Below are 21,252 nucleotides of genomic sequence, written 5' to 3' on the forward strand. Positions count from 1 at the left end.
TTGGTGCCTTATTTTGGTCTTTCCTTAAGCAGAAGTCCCTTGGGCTCTAGTGGGATGACTCTCTAAAGAATTCTTTTTTCCTGTCTCTTCCTTAAATATCTACACAGTAGTCTCCAATCTGTGACTTATCCAGAAGTTCATTTATTCTGGATGTTTCCATCACAGAGTTTCTGTGTAGTTTACTTGTTGGCTTCATCACATCTATTAGCATTCTAGATCACCAACTAAATATTTGAGAAAAAGAAGGGGTGGGGGCAGTGCTTGTAGCTCAGTGGGTAGAGCACTGGCCACATACACCAAGGCTGGTGGGTTTGAAACCAGCCCAGGCCAGCTAAAACAACAGTGACAACTGCAACAACAAAAAAATAGCCGGGGCGTTGTGGCAGGCACCTGTTAGTCCCAGCTACTTGGGAGGCTGAGGCAAGAGAATCACTTAAGCCCAAGAGTTTGAGGTTGCTGTGAGGTGTGTGATGCCATGGCACTCTACCTAGGGCGACAGCTTGAGACTGTCTCAAAAAAAAAAAAAAAAAAAAAAAGGAAGGTTTCTCTGTGATCCCTATAATGCGATGGTGCTCAACCCCTGGGCAACAGCATGACCCTTTGTCTCAAATAAAGAAAGAAAGAAAGAAGGGGGTGGAAATCAAGGAGTTTTGACTTCAAGCAATAATAAAGTTTTAACTTGGACAGTCTTAAGAAAACAGTTTACAAAAGTTACAAAAGAGTGTGTAATAAATATATGTTGGGTTAGAAAATTTTAGAATGTGTGAGATTATTCCTTTTCAAGTACCAGTTCCGATGTCCCTACAATCATGTGACACTTGTGTTTACTTCAAACATAGCGTCTTGCCATATTTTAGACATTGGGTTTTAGGACACACAGAAATGAATTTAGAGTAAATCAGATGTCATTCATTTCATTTTCTGATAGCTTATGTGGGCAGTGATATGCTTAGTTTCAAGGTGTCTTTTTTGTCTTTGAAAATAACTAAAATAATTCTTTTTTTCTTTTTGGCCAGGGCTAGGTTTGAACCCGCCACCTCCGGCATATGGGACCAGTGCCCTACTCCTTGAGCCACAGGCGCCACCCTAAAATAATTCTTAAACTTTTCATATAAATTTGACATATTTCCTTTATGTGTGTTGACTTAGAATTACAGAGGTATTGTGTGAATCCACAATGAATACTTTTAAGGCTTCTATGAAATACTCAAAGGATCAACTTGCTCATCAAGCCTCTGGAGTATTTGTTGCTATAAACAAATACTCCAGCTCAGAGATGGCCTTGCATTCAGCTAGTGTAGTCTATAGGGATGGTTTCAGGTAACTCGCAAGGAATATGGTATTTAGGGTAATGAGAATACTCAATGCAACTTGCTTCTCTAAAGAATAAGAATTACCATGTTGAATCAGACCTGTGTCTCTGACTGACACTGAGAGAGATATTGTGATGGTTGTAATTATCCTCTGATAGAAGACTAGAGAATCAGCTAGAACATTCCTCTTGGGTTCTAAGGGGTGGGAGGGGTAAGGAGTAAAATATGAGTTCCTATGAGGGAAGGTATCAATCAAGAAGTTAGTCAACCACTTATTTAGAAGTTATAGAAGGGACTCAACCTTAGGGTAGAAGGTTGAAATTAGAAGCATCCTTCTAATTGTGCATCTGTAACCATTCCATCACCCATTAATTTGCCCAAGCTATTACAGGTTGAGCATCACTGATCTGAAAATCTGAAATCCAGAATACTTCAAAATCTAAAATTTTGAGTGCTGACATGATGTTACATGTGGAAATTTTCACACATAGTGCTTAACACAAACGTTGATTCATGCACAAAATCATTTAAAATACAGTTTTGTTTTTTTTTTTTTTTTTGAGTCAGGGTTTCACTTTGTTGCCTTTGTAGTGTGCTACAGCATCATAGTTCATGGCAACCTCAAACTCTTGGCTCAGCCTCCCAATTAGCTGAGACTACAGGTACCCACCACGATGCCTAGGTGACATTGGTCTGGCTCTTGTCGTGGCTAGTCTTGAACTCCTGAACTCAAGCAGTCCATCTGCCTCAGCCTCCCAGAGTGCTAGGATTACAGGCATGAGCCACTGTGCCAGACCTTTCTAAAATAGATAAAATTATCTCAGGCTATGTGTGGAAGGTATATATAAAACATAGATGAATTTTATTGATTTTCATTAACTGATTTAGAGACAGAGTTTTACTCTGTGCACTGGGTAAAGTGCCATAGTGTCCTGGTTCTCAGCAACCTGAAACTCTTGGTCAAAGGAGATTCCTTTGCCTCCTAAGTACTTGGGACTACAGGTATGTGCCACCATACCTGGCTAGATTTTGTGTTTTTAGTAGAGATGGGGGTCTCACTTTTGCTCAGACTGGTTTTGGACTCCTGAGCTTAAGCGATCCACCCATCCAGAGCTCCCAGAGTGCTAGGATTGCAGCCATGAGCCACTGAGCCTGCCCATGAATGAATTTTATGTTTAGACTTGGTACCATCTCTAAGATAGCTCATTATATATACAAATATTCCAAAATTTGAAAAAATATGAAATTCAAAACACTTCTGGTCTCAAATAGATTATTCAACTTGTAATTATTGCTTTTGGTGACAGGGTCTTAGTCTGTCACCCTGGCTAGAGTGCAGTGGCATTACAGTTCACTGCAACCTCAAATTCCTGGGTTGGGGTGATTCTCCTGCTTTAGCTTTCTGTGTACCTGTAACTACAGGCACAGGCCACCATGCCCAGCTGATTTATTTTCAGTAGAGGTAGGATCTCACTCTTCTCAGGCCGGTCTGGTTATTTTTAGAGATGGTGTTTGGCTTTTGCTGTGGCTGGTCTCCAACTCTTGAGCTCAAGGAATTGTCCTGCCTGGGCCTCCCAGAGTGCTAGGATATAGGCATGATTATACTATGCCCAGCCTCAACCTGTAATTTTTTTTGTTTGTTTGTTTAGAAACACGGCCTCATTTTGTCACCCTCGGTAGAGTGCCATGGTGTCACAGCTCACAGCAACCTCCAGCTCTTGGGCTTAGGTGATTCTTTTGCCTCAGCCTCCCGAGTAGCTGGGACTACAGGTGCCTGTCACAACGCCCGGATATTTTTTTGTTGCAGTTTGGCTGGGGCTGGGTTTGAGCCTGCCACCGTCAGTATATAGGGCTGGTGCCCAGTTTTTTTTTTTTGTTTTTTTTTTTTTGAGACAGAGTCCCAAGCTGTTGCCCTGGGTAGAACCGTGGCATCACACAGCTCACAGCAACCTCCAACTCTTGGGCTTAAGTGATTCTCTTGCCTCAGCCTCCCAAGTAGTTGGGACTACAAGGCACCTGCCACAATGCCTGGCTATTTTTTTGTTGTCACGGTTGTCGTTGTTTTAGCTGGCCTGGGCTGAGTTCGAACCCACCAGCCTCAGCCTCCCAGAGTGCTAGGATTACAGGCGTGAGCCAATGTGCCTGGCTAATTTTTGTATTTATTTTTAAAGATGGGGGTCTTTCTCTTGTTCAGGCTGGCCTCAAACTCCTGAGCTCAAGAGATCCTCCTGCCTTGGCCTCCCAGAGTGCTAGGATTACAGGTGTGAGTCACCACACCTGCCAGAACACAACCATGTCTAACAGCAACAGAAACTGTGAAGGAGTTTTAAGTGAGGAAATGGCCTATGGTCTTTTGTCAATTAGTTTGGCTGCTCAGTGGACAGTAGTTGGAGGAGAGCAGACCAGAGATTAAGGTAATGATGAAAAGCAGCTGCAGAAATCCAGGTACCAGAGTGTGGTTGCCCAGAACATGGTGGTGGCGGCAGATTCATAGGTGGCAAAATGGATAGGATTTGGTGGTTGATTTGATTTAAAAAAGAAAGCTCATTCTTAAAATACTAGCATTCTGGGAGGTCAAGATGGGAAGACTGCTTGAAGCCAGATGTTTGAGAATAGCCTGAGCAAGAGCAAGACCTCATCAATACAAAAAATAAAAAATTAGCTAGGTGTGATGGCTCCTGCATATATTTCCAGGTACATGGGAGGCTAGGGCAGGAGGTCACTGGAGCCCAGGAGTTCAAGGCTGCAAGATATGATGAAGCCACTGCACTCCAGCTGTAAAATAAGGCTGAATGTGGTGGCTCACTCCTTTAATCCTAGCAATCTGGGAGGCCTGGATGTGTACATTACCTGTAATCCTAGCATTCTGGGAGGCCCAGGCAGGATAACTCCTTGAGCTCAGAAGTTTGAGACCAGCCAGTTCAAAACCAGCCTGAGCAAGAGCAAGACCCCGTCTCTACTAAAAATAGAAAAAACTAGCTGGGCATTCTGGTGGGCGCTTGTGGTCCCAGCTACTTGGGAGGCTAAAGCAAGAGGACTGCTTGAGCCCATGAGTTTGAGGTTGCTGTGAGCTATGATTGTACAGCACTCTACACAGGGTGACAGAGTGAGGCTCTGTCTCAAAATAAATAAGTAAAATAAAATAACAAAGAAAGAGAGAAAGAAAAGAAGGAGAGGAGCAAGAAAAAACCTTTTAGGTTCTAGCTTGAGAAAATAGGTGGAGGTTACCACCCTTCATTAACCCAGGAAACATAGGAGCAGGTTTGAGAGGAAACGTGTGTTCAGTTTAATGTGCCTGCAAGCCATTGTAGAGATTGTTGGCTTAGAGGATATGGAATTTAGGAAAAAAGTTTAAATGTGAGAATCCTAAAGTACAGAAATAGAAGGTAGACATGAGGAATTTTAACTAGGTCATACACAAACAAAAATTAAATGAACCAACATTTATCATTGCCTAAGATGAGCAGAGCTGTGGGAGGCACTAGATTTCTCAATAAGATGCAGTACTTCTTTGCAAAGTGTAGTGCAGTTATGGAGATAAGTGTTCAATTAACTGCAATACAGGGCACAGTGTGTAAACATGAGGAGAGATGTACAAACCAAGTTTTAAATGCAGAAGTGGCTCTGGAGGAATATACTTTGAACTGTACCGTTTCAGGAGAAAGACATTTCAGGTTTAGGGAATAACAAGGGTTGGCTGGCTGTAGTGATTTATGTCTATAATCCCAGCACTATAGGAGGCCAAGGCCTGAGGAATAAGTGAGTCCAGGATTCAAGACCAACCTTGGCAACATAGCAAGACCTTGTCTCTACAAGAAAGAAAACAATCAGCCCGGCATGGTAGTGTGTACCTGTAGTCTAGCTACTTGGGAGGCTAAGGCAGGAGGATTGCTTGAGCTAGGAGTTTGAGGCTGCAGTGAGCTATGATGACATGGCACTCCAACTGGGCAATACAGTCAGATCCTATCTCTAGAAAAATGAAAATGAGCCGGTGTGGTGGCTCTTGGCTGTAATCCTAGCACTTTGGGAGGCGGAGGTGGGTGGATTATTTGCCCTCAGGAGTTTGAGACCAGCATGAGCAAAGTGAAACCCTGTCTCTACTAAAAATAGAAAAACTATCTGGATGATGCCATGGTACTCTACCCAGGGTAACAGGGTGAGACTCTGCCAAAAAAAAAGACTGGAAAATTTATTTTAGGGCAATGAGGGAGACTCTGAGTGCCATGGTTAGGTTTTTTTTTTTTTTTTTTTTGAGACAGAGTCTCACTATGTTGCCCTCGGTAGAGTGCTATGGCATCTCAGCTCACAGCAACCTCAAACTCTTGGGCTTAAGTAATTCTCTTGCCTCAACCTGCCAAGTAACTGAGACTACAGGTGCCTGCCAAAACCCCTGGCTGTTTTTTGTTGTTGCAATTGTCATTGTTATTTAGCAGGCCCAGGCTGGGCTCGAACCCACCAGATTCTGTGTATGTGGCCAGTGCCCTGCTCACTGAGCTATGGGTGCTGAGCTAGGTTAGGTATCTGTTTATAGGCAAACAAGCGCTGTGAGAAAGCTGAGTTGTGGATTAAGTCTTTTCACCACCAGTTGCATACTGAAACTTGCATCCTATTGTGTGTCTGTTCTGTCCAGGCACAGCCCTAGTCATCTTTATATTTAGATAAATACAATGCTCTTAGCTATACTTAAGTACTCTGTTGTAAACTGTGAGGACTAACAGCTGCAGAATATCCTGGTGCCCTCTGAGTTTCCTTTCTTTTAGCTTTCATTAAGATTGGGAGAAAGCCTAGAGTTACTTTAGAGTCACGGAGCTCATGGTGCTTACACTTGTTTCTTCAATAGCTCTATAAGGGAGATGTTGGGCAAAATCATATCTCCATTCAGTCTGAAGTAAAGTTCCTAGAGGGCCATGTGGGTGGATTGCTTGAGCTCAGAAGTTTGAAACCAGTCTGAGCAAGAGTGGGACCCAGTGTCTACTAAAAATTGAAAAATTAGCCAGATGTGGTGGTAGGCACCTGTAGTCCTAGCTACTCAGCAGGCTGCAGCAAGTGAGTCTTACTCTGTCACACTGGGTGGAGTACCATGGTGTCATAGCCCACAGCAGCCTCAGACTCTTGGGCTCCAGTGATCCTCTTGCCTCAGCCTCCAGGGTGGCTGGAACTACAGGTGCCCATCATCACATCCAGCTAGTTTTACTATTTTCAGTAGAGATAGGGTCTTGCTTTTGCTCAGGCTGGTCTCAAACTCCTGAGCTTAAGCAATCTACCCGTCCAGGCCTCACAGAGTGCTAGAATTGCAAATATGAGCCACCATGCCTGGCTTATCCCCATCCTTTTCAGAGGCCCATTCATCTCCAGGGTGTTCTTGGAATTGGTAGTTAATATCTTGTCATTCTTTTCCTATGGTTGCCATTTTTTCAAACCAGATAAAGTTACTGGTACTTCTTTTTCCTGACAGCAGCCACAATTATCTGACTTCATGTGAAAGATGGCTAATGCAGAAGTGAGTGTCCCAGTTGGGGATGTGGTTGTGGTACCCACTGAAGGAACTGAAGGGGAGAACCCTGAAGACACTAAAACCCAAGTGATCTTACAGTTACAGCCTGTGCAACAAGGGTAAGTGGCTAGAGATTTGGATGTTCTGAAATATATATATAATATACTACTATTATATATTAACATATACTATTATATATAAATGTATATACTATTATATATGTATATATTAATATATGTACTATTATTTATATGTGTGTGTGTGTGTGTATATATATATATATATATTTTTTTTTTTTTAGAGACGGAGTCTCAATTTATCGCCCTTGGTAGAGTGCATAGTGTCACAGCTCATAGCAACCTCCAGCTCTTGGGCTTAGGCGATTCTCTTGCCTCAGCCTCCCGAGTAGCTGGTACTACAGGTGCCCACCACAATGCCTGGCTATTTTTTTGTTGCAGTTTGGCTGGGGCTGGGTTTGAACCTGCCACCCTCAGTATATGGGGCCGGCGCCCTACCCACTGAGCCATGGGCGCTGCCCTGATGTTCTGAGGTATTTTGGGAGATTTAAAGGGTGGAGAAATGAAAACTTTGTGGTTGCTTAGCACACTAGAACATTTAACATCAGTGGGAGCTGGCTCCCTCATCTTATTTTTCCACACTAGTTACAGGGCTTCCTTATTGTTTACCAAAAGACAGTATAGTTAGGGTCAGAAGGGATCAGGCAGATGTAAAAGTACTGCTACCATAAGTTCTCTGAACCTTCATAGTTGGGCAAATTATTAAGCTGCATCTATCAAAAATATATGTATCAGTCTGGGCGCAGTGGCTCACTCCTGTAATCCTAGCACTCTAGGAGGCTGAGGCAGATGAATTGCTTGAGCTCACAAGTGAACTTGAAAGATCAGCCTGAGCAAGAGCAAGAGTGAGACCCCCATCTCTACTAAAAATAGAAAAAGTGAGACAGGAGGATCGCTTGAGTCCAAGAGTTGGAGGTTTCTGTGAGCTATGATGCCATGGCACTCTACCAAGGACCTCTGTCTGTATCTAAGCTGGATATGGTGGTTCCTGCCTGGCACTCTGGGAGGTCAAGGTGGGTGGATCACTTGAGCTCAAGGGTTTGAGACCAGTCTGAACAAAACAGCGAGACTCTGTCTCTACTAAAAAAAAATAGAAAGGGCAGCACTTGTGGCTCAGTGGGTAGGGCTCTGGCCCTATATACCGAGGGTGGCAGGTTCAAACCCGGCCCTGGTCAAACTGCAACCAGAAAATAGCCAGGTGTTATGGTGGGTGCCTGTAGTCCCAGCTACTGGGGAGGCTGAGGCAAGAGAATTGCCCAAGCCCAGGAGTTGGAGGTTACTGTGAGCTGTGTGATGCCATGGCACTCTACCAAGAGTGATAAAGTGAGACTCTGTCTCTAAAATAAATAAATAAATAAATAAATATAGAAAAACTGAGGCAAGAGGATTGCTAAGCCCAAGAGTTGGAGGTTGCTGTGAGCTGTGAGGCCACTGAACTCTACCCAGGGTAACAGCTTGGGATTCTGTTTCAAAAACAACAACAACAACAACAACAACAAAAAAACGGTGGCACCTGTGGCTCAGTGGGTGGGGTGCTGGCCTCATATACTGAAGGTGGCAGGTTCAAACTTGGCCCTGGCCAAACTGCAACAAAAAATAGCCAGGCATTGTGGCAGGCACCTGTAGTCCCAGCTACTCAGGAGGCTGAGGCAAGAGAATAGCCTAAGCCCGTGACAGTCTACCAAGGGTGATAAAGTGAGACTCTGTCTCTAAAAAAAATATATATATAGGGGCGGCGCCTGTGGCTCAGTGAGTAGGGCACCGGCCCCATATGCTGAGGGTGGCGGGTTCAAACCCAGCCCCGGCCAAACTGCAACAAAAAAATAGCCGGGCGTTGTGGCGGGCGCCTATAGTCCTAGCTGCTCGGGAGGCTGAGGCAAGAGAATCGTGTAAGCCCAAAAGTTAGAGGTTGCTGTGAGCCATGTGACGCCACGGCACTCTACCCAGGGCAGTACAGTGAGACTCTGTCTCTACAAAAAAAAAATATATATATATATATGTGTGTGTGTATACATGTATATATATCACCTTACCTATTGTAATATAGTATATATTATAAAGGTGTTGAAGGAAATATAGCACATGGTTCCCAGCATGATAGGACTTATAGTCTAGTTGTAAGAACCAAAAAATATATGTATGTAAAAATTATATTTATGTAGGCTGGGTGTGGTAGCTCACACGTGTAATCTTAGCACTCTGGGAGGTTGAGGTGGGAGGTTTGCCTGAGTTCACACATTTGAGACCAACCTGAGCCAGAGCGAGACCTTATCTCTAAAAATAGCTGGATAGCTGGGGCGGCAGCACTTGTAGATCAGTGGTAGGGTGCGGCCACATACACCGGGGTTGGCAGGTTCTAACCTGGCCAGGGCCTGCTAAAACAACAATGATAACTGCAACAACAGCAAAACAAGTAGCCGGGCATTGTGGTGGCACCTGTAGTATCAGCTAGTTGGGAGGCTGAGGCAGGAGAATTGCTTAAGCCCAAGAGTCTGAGGTTGCTGTGAGCTGTGACGCCATGGCACTCTACTAGGGTGACAGCTTGAGACTCTGTCTCAAAAAATAAATAAATAGATAAAATAAACAAACAAATAAATAAATAGCTGGATGTTGTGGTAGGAGCCTGTAGTCCCAGCTACTTGGGAGGCTGAGGCAAGAGAATTGCTTGAGTCCAAGAGTTTGAGGCTGCTGTGAGCTGTGATGTTATGGCACTCTAACAAGGGCAATATAGTGAGACTCTCTCTCTCAAAAAAAGAAAAAAGAAAAGGCTTGTTGCCCGTAGCACAGTGGTTACAGCGCCTGCCAAAGGTGGCAGGTTCCAACCCGGCCCGGGCCAGCTAAACAACTGCAACAAAAAAGAGTGGCTGGGTGTTGTGGAGGGCACCTGTGGTCCCAGCTACTAGGGAGGCTGAGGCAGGTGAATTGCTTAAGCCCAAGAGTTTGAGGTTGCTGTTAGCTGTGATGCTATGGCACTCTACCCAGGGTGAGACTCTGTTTCAAAAAAAAAAAAATAATAATACATATATGTATTTATGTGAACATAAATATATCCTTTACATGGCAAATCTAAAAAGTGCTGAGTGGCATGGTTAGGAAATGCTTTGGAGTTCAGTGGATCATTGTGAATTTGAAAGAAGGGATAAGATTTAAAATGGAATTTTCCATTCGAGCCCAGGAGTTCGAGGCTGTAGTGAGCTATGATTGAGCCACTGCACTCCAGCCTAGGTGATACAATAAGACCCTGTCTCAAAAAGAGGAGAGGGAAGCCGTTAAAGGATAAATAAAAATTAAATTTACAGAGAAAAGGGTGGTGGTGGAAGTTCTATCTTGGGGATTGTGTAAAAGATTTCTTCATAGGATTCATAGGGTTAGCAATGTAATCCAGTCCCATTTGAGTAATGTTTCTTGTTTTAACATTTTTGTAGAAAGGCAATCTCTCTTGGTAATTTAAAAAACATTTTAGTATAGAAAATTTCAAATATGTACACAAGTAAAGAAAACACTGTAGTGAACCCTGATATAAGTACTATCACTCAGCTTTAGCACTTATCAACATGTGGCTGGTTTATTTATTTTATTATTATTTTTTGAGATAGAGTCTCACTATGTCGCCCATGTAGAGTGCCCTTGTGTCATAGCTCGCAGCTACCTCCAACTCTTGGGCTTAAGCAATTCTCTTGCCTCAGCCTCCCAAGTTAGCTGGGACTACAGGTGCCTGCCACAATGCCCGGCTACTTTTTGTTGTGGTTGTCATTGTTGTTTAGCGGGCCTGGGCTGGGTTCGAACCTGCCTGCCTCAGTGTATGTGGCTGGCACCCTAACCACTGAACTACAGGCACCTAGACTTATTATGTTTTTTTTTTTTGTAGAGACAGAGTCTCACTTTGTCGCCCTCGATAGAGTGCTATGGCGTCACAGCTCACAACAACCTCCAGCTCTTGGGCTTAGGCGATTCTCTTGCCTCAGCCTCCCGAGTAGCTGGGACTACAGGCACCTGCCACAACGCCCAGCTATTTTTTGTTGCAGTTTGGTCGGGGCTGGATTTGAACCCACCATCCTCGGTGTATGAGGCCAGCATCCTACCCATTGAGCCACAGGCGCCTCCCTACTCATTATGTTTTTTTTTTTTTCTTTTTTTTGCAGTTTTTGGCCAGGGCTGGGTTTGAACCCACCACCTCCGGCATATGGGGCCAGCACCCTACTCCTTTGAGCCACAGGTGCCGTCCTCATTATGGTTTTAATTTGCATTTCCCTGATGATTAGTGACATTGAACATAATTTCATAGGTTTATTAGCCATTAGTCTGTCTCCTTTTGAAAAGCTTCTGTTCGTGTCTTTTGCCTGTTTTTAAATGATATTTTTTGTTTTTTTTTTTTGCTTTCTGATTTGCTTAAGTTCTTTATAAATCATGGTCACTAGCTCTTTATCAGTTATGTAGCTTATGAATACTTTCTCTCTTATTTCTTTTTCTTTTCCTATGAGTTCAACTCTTGATTTTATCCTGGTATCCCAGATTTGCTCTGTTGATTATGTCCTTAGCTATGTAGCACCCTTTTAATTTAATCAAGCTTATTTATTTATTTTTGTTACTGTGATTGCTGTTGGTATCTTTTTCTTGAATTCTTTGGCTCAGCTGCTATCTAGAAGAGTGTTTTTTCTACATTTACTTATAGAATTCTTTTTATTTATTTATTTATTGAGACAGAGTCTTACTTTTTTGCCCTCAGTAGAATGCTGTGGCATCATAGCTCATAGTAACCTCAAACTCTTGGGCTTAAGCAATTCTTTTGCCTCAGCCTCCCAAGCAGCTGGGACTACAGGTGCTTACCACAATGCCCAGCTATTTTTTTTATTTTTATTTTTATTTTTTTTTTTTATTTTTTTTTTTTTTGTAGAGACAGAGTCTCACTTTATGGCCCTCGGTAGAGTGCCATGGCTTCACACAGCTCACAGCAACCTCCAACTCCTGGGCTGAAGCGATTCTCCTGTCTCAGCCTCCCGAGTAGCTGGGACTACAGGCGCCCGCCACAACGCCCAGCTATTTTTTTGGTTGCAGTTCAGCCGGGGCCGGGTTTGAACCCGCCACCCTGGGTATATGGGGCCGGCGCCTTACCGACTGAGCCACAGGCGCCGCCCATGCCCAGCTATTTTTAGAGATGGGGGTCTCACTCTGGCTCAGACTGATCTTGAACTCATTAGCTCAGGTGATCCACTGGCCTCAGTCTCCCAGAATGCTAGGATTATAAGTGTGAGCCACCACGCCCAACCTCGTTTGTTCTTTTTCAATGGGTTGATCTCTTTACTGAAGTTTTCATTCATTTCCTGATATTGTTTCTGGTTTTGTTAAGTTGGTTTTCCATTTTTTCTTGGTTTTCATTGAGCTTCCTAACAATCCATATTTGGACTCTTTATCTGTCATTTCAGTATTTTCATTTTGGTTGGTGTGCATTGGTAGAGAGCCGGTGCTCCCTTTGTGGGGTGTCCTTTTGGTCTGATTTTTTATACCTCTGCAGTTCTTTCACCGATTCCTTCTATTTGGAGCAGCTGTCACTTCCCCCATCCCACCCCTACTTGTAAGGGTATGTCTGTAGCATATGTTGGGTAAGAACCTTTGACTTTTATGGTGCTTTTATGGTGGTCTAGATTCATGGATGGATGCTGTGGTTATAGATATCCTCAGTGTGAAGGTGTCCTTCAGTTGCTACTTGTGTGTAGACTGTGGCAGTGGTGAGCTGTGTAGGGGTAGATTCCCTATCTCTTGTTTTTTTTGAGACACAGTCTCACTTTATGCCCTGGATAGAGTGCCGTGACATCTGCGCTCACAGCAACCTCAAACTCTTGGGCTCTCGTGATTGCCTTGCCTTAGCCTTCCAAGTAGCTGGGACTATAGGTGCCATCCACAATGCCTGATTAGTTTTTCTATTTTTAGTAGAGATGGGGGTCTGGCTTTGCTCAGGCTGGTCTCTTAACTCCTAAACTCAGATGATCCACCAGCTTTGACAGAGTTCTAGGATTACGGATGTGAGCCATCACACCTGGCCTCCTGTCCCTTTTTTTCCTTCTTTACATGAACCAAAATACAAAGTTATTTTAGAATAAACCCCCAGGAGAGAAAAATAGCAAAACAAAATACCTAGAGACAAGCATGTACATCAACTGTCCCTTGCTGATGAGGGAGAACGAAGGTCTTTGAAATCCTTTCTTTTTCCCCAGCCCTGTAGTCTTCTTAACAATCCATGGCTAGTCTTATTTCATCTCTATATCCACCCACTCCTGAATTGTTTTTGAAGCAAATCCCAGACATTAGTGTATATCTCAAAAAGACAATGACTTTTTCATTTTAGATTTATTTTTGGCAAATATAACTAGATGTTTGCTGATATTTCTGAATGTTGTTAAGCACAAAGGAAGCATCGTAAGATCTATAAGGGAAAGTTGATAATAATTTCTAACATAAAATTGATTAATAGAGTGATTTAAATGTTTTTTGTTTTTTTGAGACAGACTGTCACTATGTCGCCCTCAGTAGAGTGCCATGGCGTCACAGCCCACAGCAACCTCAAACTCTTGGGCTCAAGCTATTCTCTTGCCTCAGTCTCCTAAGTAGCTGTGACTACAGGCGGCCACCACAACACCTGGTTGTTTTTTTGGTTGTAGTTGTCATTGTTGTTTGGCAGGCTCTGTCTGGATTTGAACCTGCCAGCTCCAGTGTACGTGGCTGGCGCTACAGGTGCTGAGCCTGACTTAAATTTCTATGGGCACCAACAGTTTATATATGCTTATTCAAATTCACTTGTTTGGGAATTTCTTTTTCTTTTTCTTTTTTTTTTTTTGGAGAGACAGAATCTCACTTCATCGCCCTCAGTAGAGTGCCATGGCATCACACACCTCAAAGCAACCTCCAGCTCTTGGGCTTAGGAGATTCTCTTGCCTCAACCTCCCTGGTAGCTGGGACCAAAGGCGCCCACCACAACGCTCGGCTATTTTTTGTTGCAGTTTGGCCGGGGCCAGGTTTGAATCCGCCACCCTTGGTATATGGGGCCAGTGCCTTACTGACTGAGCCATAGGCACTGCCCAGGAATTTCTTTTATTATACATACACACATTTGCTGTTGTTACCATTTGGTACATGAGGACAAATTAGAAGAGTTTCTTTGGATCTTGGCAGCTTTATTTTCTCATGAAGTCATCTTTTATTCTATCTTTCCTAGTTGTCACTTATCCTATCCCTAGCAGACACGGAAAAAAATTTTATATGCTATTTATGGTCTTAGGGTTTTTAAAAAAGATTTAGTTCCATTGATTTTCCTTTTGTTTCTCTGTTATTTTCCTTATTGATACTGCCTTTTCTAGAAAGCTGTTGTTGCTCAGTTACACATAGGCATCTTTGTTTAATGTATAGTGACCTCTCAAGCAGCTGTTTACACTAAGTTTAGTACATTAGCTAGTGAATAAACATTTAGAGCTAGTAAATACTGCGTTTTGAGATGCCTTCCAATCAATGCTCAGTTGACTTGTCTAGTTGTATTATCCAATTATTTGAATATTTTAATGCATTTTGACCTCATTTTATTACATAAAAACAAGTAGGGTAACAAAAACATTGGTACCATTGATGAGAAAGAAGTACAGGTCTTATAAGTTTAATATACTTGAGACAAAGATGGAAATCATCAAGTGTCAGTATTCAACCTCGGGGGACTTCACCTCGTTGGCTATGGGTTCAGGTAAAAAGAAAAAAAAAATAATCAAAGAACATGTGTAAAATGTTGGGAATATATTGGTAAAGATTATATCCAAAAGACAGGTACTAATTAGGGGTTTTATATCAATATTTTTAGATTTCAGTATATAGAATTACCTTTACATATGTTTTCAGCTTTTATATATTTGGAAGTTGAGGTAAGAGGATTACTTGAGGTCAAGAGTTTGAGCTATAACACCATGGCACTCTAGCCGGGGCAACAGAGTGAGACTCTGTCTCAAAAAACCCCAAACGAGGGAGGTGCCTGTGGCTCAACAGGTAGGGTGCCGGTCCCATATGCCAGAGGTGGCGGGTTCAAGCCCAGCCCCGGCCAAAAAAAAAAAAAAAAAAAAAAACCCCAAACGAAACAAACACTTAGCTAGTGGTGTGGACCTATACTCCTAGTCCCTCAGGGGATTTGAGCCCAACCATTTTGAGGTTGCTGTGAGCTATGATGCCACGGCATTTTACCAAGGGCAACAAAGTGAGACTCTGTCTCTAAATAAATAAATAAAAGTAAAAAAAATGGTTAATTTTTGTTTTTTTTTTTTAGAGACGGAGTCTCACTTTATCACCCTCGGTAGAGAGCTATGGCGTCACAGCTCACAGCAATCTCCAACTCCTGGGCTTAGGTGATTCTCTTGCCTCAGCCGCCCGAGTAGCTGGGACTACAGGCACCCACCACAACGCCCTGCTATTTTTTTGCTGCAGTTTGGCTGGGGCCAGGTTCAAACCCGCCACCCTCTGTATATGGGGCCGGCACCCCACCCACTGAGCCACAGGCGCTGCCCACTGGTTAATTTTTTCAACTAAAATTGCTTTAATAACATACTCAAAAAGTTCCCAGAAGGAGTGTAGGTACTGAAATTGCATCATCATTCTTGACTTTCCTGTTATTTTGGATTCATACTAGAGTTTTAAACATAATATAATCAAGATATTAGTACCACATAAGTTTATTCATTGTATTGACTGAGTTCATTCTTCTTCTGCAGATGAAATTCAGTCCAAATACAGTAGAATAGTTCAATTTGAGGAGTAGTGGCCCTTTTTCCCTTTCAATCCCTACCTATCCTTCCCTAGTATTTGAAAGTTTAAGGTCTTTGGAAAATATTAATTCTTTCATATCAGTAGGGGGTACTCCTTAGTTTATATAATAATCCTCTTGTTTTTTGAAAATCCTTAATTTTTAAACATTTTAACTTTTTTTTGAGATAGGCTCTTGCTTTGTCACGCAAGCTGGAGTGCAATGGCATGGTCATACCTCACTATAATCTCAAACCCCTGGGCTCAGGTGATCTTTTTACCCCAGTCCCCTGAGGAGCTAGGAGTATAGGTCCACACCACTAGCTAAGTTTTTATTTTGTTTTTGTTTTGCGGTTTTTTGAGACAGAAGCTCACTCTGTTGCCCAGGCTAGAGTGCCATAGTGTCATAGCTCACAACAACCTCAAACTCTTGGGCTTAAGTGATCTTCCTGCCTCAGCCTCTCAAGTAGTTGGGACTACAGGTACCTGCTGCAATGCCCAGCTAGCTTTTTCTTTTATTTATTTATTTATTTACTTTTTGAGACAGAGCCTCAAGCTGTCACCCTGGGTTGAGTGCTGTGGCATCACAGGTCACAGCAATCTCCAACTCCTGGGCTCAAGCGATTCTCCTGCCTCTGCCTCCCAAGTAGCTGGAACTACAGGCGCCTGCCACAACGTCTGGCTATTTTTCTGTTTTCTTTTTGGTTGCAGCCGTCGTTGTTGTTTGGCGGGCCTAGGCTGGATTTGAACCTGCCAGCTCAGGTGTATGTGGCTGTGGCTGGCACCTCAGCTGCTTGAGCCGTAGACGCTGAGCCCCAGCTAGCTTTTTCTATTTTTTTTTTTTCTTTTATAGTAGAGACAGGATCTCACTCTTGCTCAAGCTGGTCTTGAACTCCTAAGCTCAGATAGTTACCTGCCTGGGCCTCCGAGAGTGCTAAGGTTACAGGCCTAAGCTACTGTGCCCAGCCTAATTTTTCTATTTTTAGTAGAGCCTGGGGTCTCATTCTTGCTCAGGCTGGTTTGGAACTCCTGAGCTCAAGCAGTCCTTCCACCTTGGCCTCCCAGAGTGCTAGGATTACAGGTATGAGCCACCACGCCTATTCACCTGGCTATTTTTTTTGAGACAGAGTCTCACTATGTCGCCCTTGGTAGAGTATCGTGGTGTCACAGCTCACAGCAACCTCAAACTCTTGGGCTTAAGTGATTCTCTTGCCTTAGCCTCCCAAGTAGCTGGGACTACAGGCGCCCACCACAATGCCCGGCTATTTTTTATTGTTGTTATTGCAGTTGTCATTGTTGTTTAGCTGTCCTGGGCCAGGTTTGAATAATCTGGCATTCAGTTAACCAGAATATCTTTCCTTAACATTCTGGATAAAAAGAACTTAAATATATGTGGATTTTTATTTTTCAGAGAATTAGAACACAAAATATAGACTTAATAGCTGGGTGTTATGGCAGGTACCCATAGTCTCAGCCACTTGAGAGGCTGAGGCAAGAGAATCGCTTAAGCCCAAGAGTTTGAGGTTGTTGTGAGCTGTGATGGCACAGCACTCTACCAAGGGTGACATAGTGAGACTCTCAAAAAACAAATAAACAACAAAAAACAAAAAAATTCCCAAAATGTAGACTTAACTTTAAATTTCTAGTAAACATAATTTTACCTTCCTTTGGTGATTTATAAGGCATATCAATTCCTTATAATGCCTCAACTGTTTAAACATATTTTAGGACTTTTAACTATAGCTGTAATAGGTATAGAGAAGTAAGCTAAATTCATCACTATCTTGAGTTATTTTAGATAATTTTTCTCTGATAAGATCTTTTTTATACACAAAAATATAGACTACGTTCCATACTTCCCATCCTCAAGTGCGATTTACTGATTTTTGAAATTAGGTATACATGAGAATTTATTCTCTTAAGGGATTTTTCACTTTTTTTTTTTCTAAAACAGTGTCTTACTCTGTTGCCCTGACTAAAGTGCAGTGGTGTCATTATACCTTACTGGAACTGCAAACTGTAGGCTCAAACCACCCTCTTGCTTCAGTCTCCCAAGTAGCTGGGACTACAGGCAGCATGCCATTGCACCCAGCCAATTTTTCTATTTTAGTAGAGATAGGATCTTGCTCTTGCTTTTGCTCAGGCTGGTCTTCACCTCCTGAGCAGAGCCTGAGCCTCCACCTGAGCCTCCCAGAGTGCTAGAATTACAGGTGTGAGCCACCAAGCCCAGCCCGGAGTTTTTACATACTGTTCAATTTAGAATAAGTTTATTCATCTTACTTGAAGCAATGCTTCCTTCTGTTTATCACAATCTTCGTTCATGGAACAGCAGTTTATGGGTGCTTTACCATGTAAACTCAGTAAACTATGTGCCAGGCATACAAAATTGAATACATGAATAAGACATATTCTCTGCTCTCAGGGACCTCTTAGGCTATGCCCAAGGGGAGACAGACAGATAAACAAGTATATAATATTAAGTGTTATAGATCCTGTGACAAAAACCCCAAATATAGTTTGGTCATAAAGGAGGAAATGAGTGATTATACTAAAGCGATTAAGAGGAAACGCATCATAGAGACTGCTTATTGAAGACAGAAAACAAATACAATCAGTGTAATCGAATTCTTTGTTCCCTCAATGAATCCCAAACAATAAAAAAAACAACAACAAAAAGATATGGAAGATGTTCTAGAAAGAAGGAGAACAAAGATTGAAGATGTAGATATAGTTTTGAGAACCACAAATAGTTTCATAATACTGGGGCTTGGATTGTAAGTTGGGGTTTGAGGAGAGTTAAAACCAGAGACCAGATTTTGGAGGGCTTTAAATATCATATTAAAGATTTGGGGCCTTGAGGGCAGCGCCTGTGGCTCAAGGAGTAGGGCACCGGTCCCATATGCCGGAGGTGGTGGGTTCAAACCCAGCCCCGGCCAAAAACCACAAAAAAAAAAAAAGATTTGGGGCCTTGGTGCCCACAACACAGCCAGATACACCAAGGCTGGCAGGTTCAAACCTGCCTAGACCAGCTAAACAATGACAACTGCAACAAAAAATAGCTGGGCGTTGTGGCAGGCACCCATAGTTCAGCTACTTGGGAGGCTGAGGCAAGAGAATCGCTTAAGCCCAAAAGTTTGAGGTTGCTATGAGCTATGACACCACGTCACTCTACCAAGGGCGACATAGCGAGAATCTGTCTCCAAAAAAAAAAAAGATTTGGGGCTTTATTTTAAGAGTGAGGGGAGAGAAGGTGTTTGGAACGTTTTAAGGAGGGAATTAACATGATCATTCTGGTGAGAGTGTAGAAGATCAGTTAGATGCAAAGAGACTGGTCCAGACTAGAGATGATGAGTCTTGAATTAAGGCAGTACCAGTGGAGATAGACAGGGAGGATGGCTGGCATTTAAGAGATGCATCTGGCAGGATTTGATGACTATGTAGGAGTTTAGGAGGAGGAAAAGGGAGAAATCTAGTATAATTTCCGGACTTCTGTCTGGGTCAGATTTCTGTTTACAGTGTGTTGGGTGGTGCCATTGACAAGGCTGGATAGTATAGGAAGAAGAGTAGTTTGAGGGGTGGGAAAGGGAAGAGAATTTGTTAGTTATTTTAGACATATTGAATTCAAAAAAGTCCTATGGGACATCCAAATGTATTTACTCATTTAGCAGTGTACTGGTATGAAATTTAGAAGGGAAGTCTGCTAGAGGTGTCACCATGGAGGTGGATAGTCACTGATGCAAAGGAGATCATTCTCGCAATACTTTCAAATAAGGCGCAATAGTTAAAACATTATGTTTATTATAGAAATTAAACAAAGGACATTAGTATATCAAGTTATCTGAGTCCATAAATGTAGACATTTTAGAGTGATCTGCAATATATAAACCTTCACTAAGTGGTGCCTCTAGTTAATGCTAGTTACTTTGCGTATACTATAGTTTCTTTCTCACCTCTTTTCTGCCAGGCTTTGCTCACGTCGAGTCTTTGGTTTTGGCAGCACCTGTAGCTCAGTGGGTAGGGCACTGGCCACATACACCGAGGCTGGCTAAATAACAATGAGAACTGCAACAACAGCAGGAAGAAATAATAGGAGGGCATTGTGGCAGGTGCCTGTGGTCCAGCTACTTGGGAGGCTGAGGCAGGAGAGTCGCTTGGGACCAGGAGTTTGAGGTTGCTGTGAGCTGTGATGCCATGGCATTCTACCCCGGGCAATAGCTTGAGACACTGTCTCAAAAAAAAAAGTCTTTGGTGGCAATGCCTGTGGCTCAAAGGAGTAGGGCACCGGCCCCATATGCCAGAGGTGGCGGGTTCAAACCCAGCCCTGGCTAAAAACCGCAAAAAAAAAAGTCTTTGGTTTTGTTTTTTTTTTTATAGAGACAGAGTCTCACTGTACCGCCCTCGGGTAGAGTGCCGTGGCGTCACACAGCTCACAGCAACCTCTAACTCTTGGGCTTACGTGATTCTCTTGCCTCAGTCTCCCGAGCAGCTGGGACTACAGGCGCCCACCACAACGCCCGGCTATTTTTTTGTTGTTGCAGTTTGGCCGGGGCTGGGTTTGAACCCGCCACCCTCGGCATATGGGGCCGGCGCCCTACCCACTGAGCCACAGACGCCGCCCAAGTCTTTGGTTTTATGGTACCATAAAAAAGGCTAAATTGCTAAAAAAAAAAAAAGAGAGAGAGAGAGAGAGAGAGAAAAGAAAAAATATGTAGATTTCAAAGGATATCGACTTTTGTGGTCAATATAGTTCTTCCTATCTTGAACTGTCTGCTGGTATTTCTCTTTAGTCTTGTTAGGACAATTCCATAATATGACTTAATTGTGTACTTGAAACAACACTTTATCATGAGCATTTAAAGTTATAAAGGGCAATTATAATATAATACAAGTGGCAAGTGGTGGTATAAATACAGTAGCAAGAATTACTCTCCTTTGAAGAGAAGAAAGGCATTGATCCACTTCTGTGGTAGGAGCTGCTGAACAGTTCTGGACAGCTTGGAGTTTAAATACAAGAGAACCAGTCAAAGCATAAACGTAAAGTTATAAAGTGTATTTATTTTATTCCTTTTGAGATAGATTAAAACAAATTTCTTAACCCCATGCTGTGAGTATTAATTTTTTCATGATTTATATAGTTTGTTTATCGATGGACACTTTTACAACAGGATTTATGAAGCTGGGTCAGAGAATAACACGGCAGTTGTAGCAGTAGAAACGCACACGATACACAAAATTGAAGAAGGAATTGGTAAGTATTTCTGATCTTCTAGCACCTTTGACTTTAGCTTCTTTTGGCTGTTTTCTTGCCTTCTATGCCTTGTTTTTCCCTGCTCCTTGTTTTGCCCTACAAGTACCTCATCCCTTAATTTGATGGGGCTACATCTAGAGACACCACTAAGATGGTAGGGCTGTCAGTTGCTTAATATCAGTTTGCTGAGATAGCTGAAAATATTTTTCATCTCTAAAAATCCAAAAAAGAAATTTGAGTTTCAAGGTTGATTCCTATCATTAGGAGGATGATGACTGATGAGGTGTTGACTGGAAGGCATTTTAGTAGAAATAGACTTTGAAATTAAACCAACCTGAGTTTGAATCCCAC

At 42.7% G+C, this 21,252-nt stretch overlaps 1 protein-coding gene across 3 annotated transcripts in view; it reads left to right on the top strand.

Annotated features, from left to right (window-relative positions):
* Positions 1-21,252, top strand: part of GMEB1 (glucocorticoid modulatory element binding protein 1) — a 51,489-nt gene that overhangs the window by 1,831 nt on the left and 28,406 nt on the right. For 2 of the 3 annotated variants that reach the window (XM_053576209.1, XM_053576211.1), the window contains exons 2-3: positions 6,769-6,926; positions 20,789-20,901. In XM_053576209.1, the coding sequence (XP_053432184.1) occupies positions 6,799-6,926; positions 20,789-20,901 (241 nt within the window). In that variant the 5' untranslated portion in view covers positions 6,769-6,798. The remainder of the gene's footprint in view (positions 1-6,768; positions 6,927-20,788; positions 20,902-21,252) is intronic. The other variant, XM_053576210.1, reaches the window with a different exon arrangement.

Source organism: Nycticebus coucang, chromosome 22 (assembly GCF_027406575.1).
Source record: "Nycticebus coucang isolate mNycCou1 chromosome 22, mNycCou1.pri, whole genome shotgun sequence".
In the NCBI taxonomy this organism is placed as follows: Eukaryota; Metazoa; Chordata; class Mammalia; order Primates; family Lorisidae; genus Nycticebus; species Nycticebus coucang.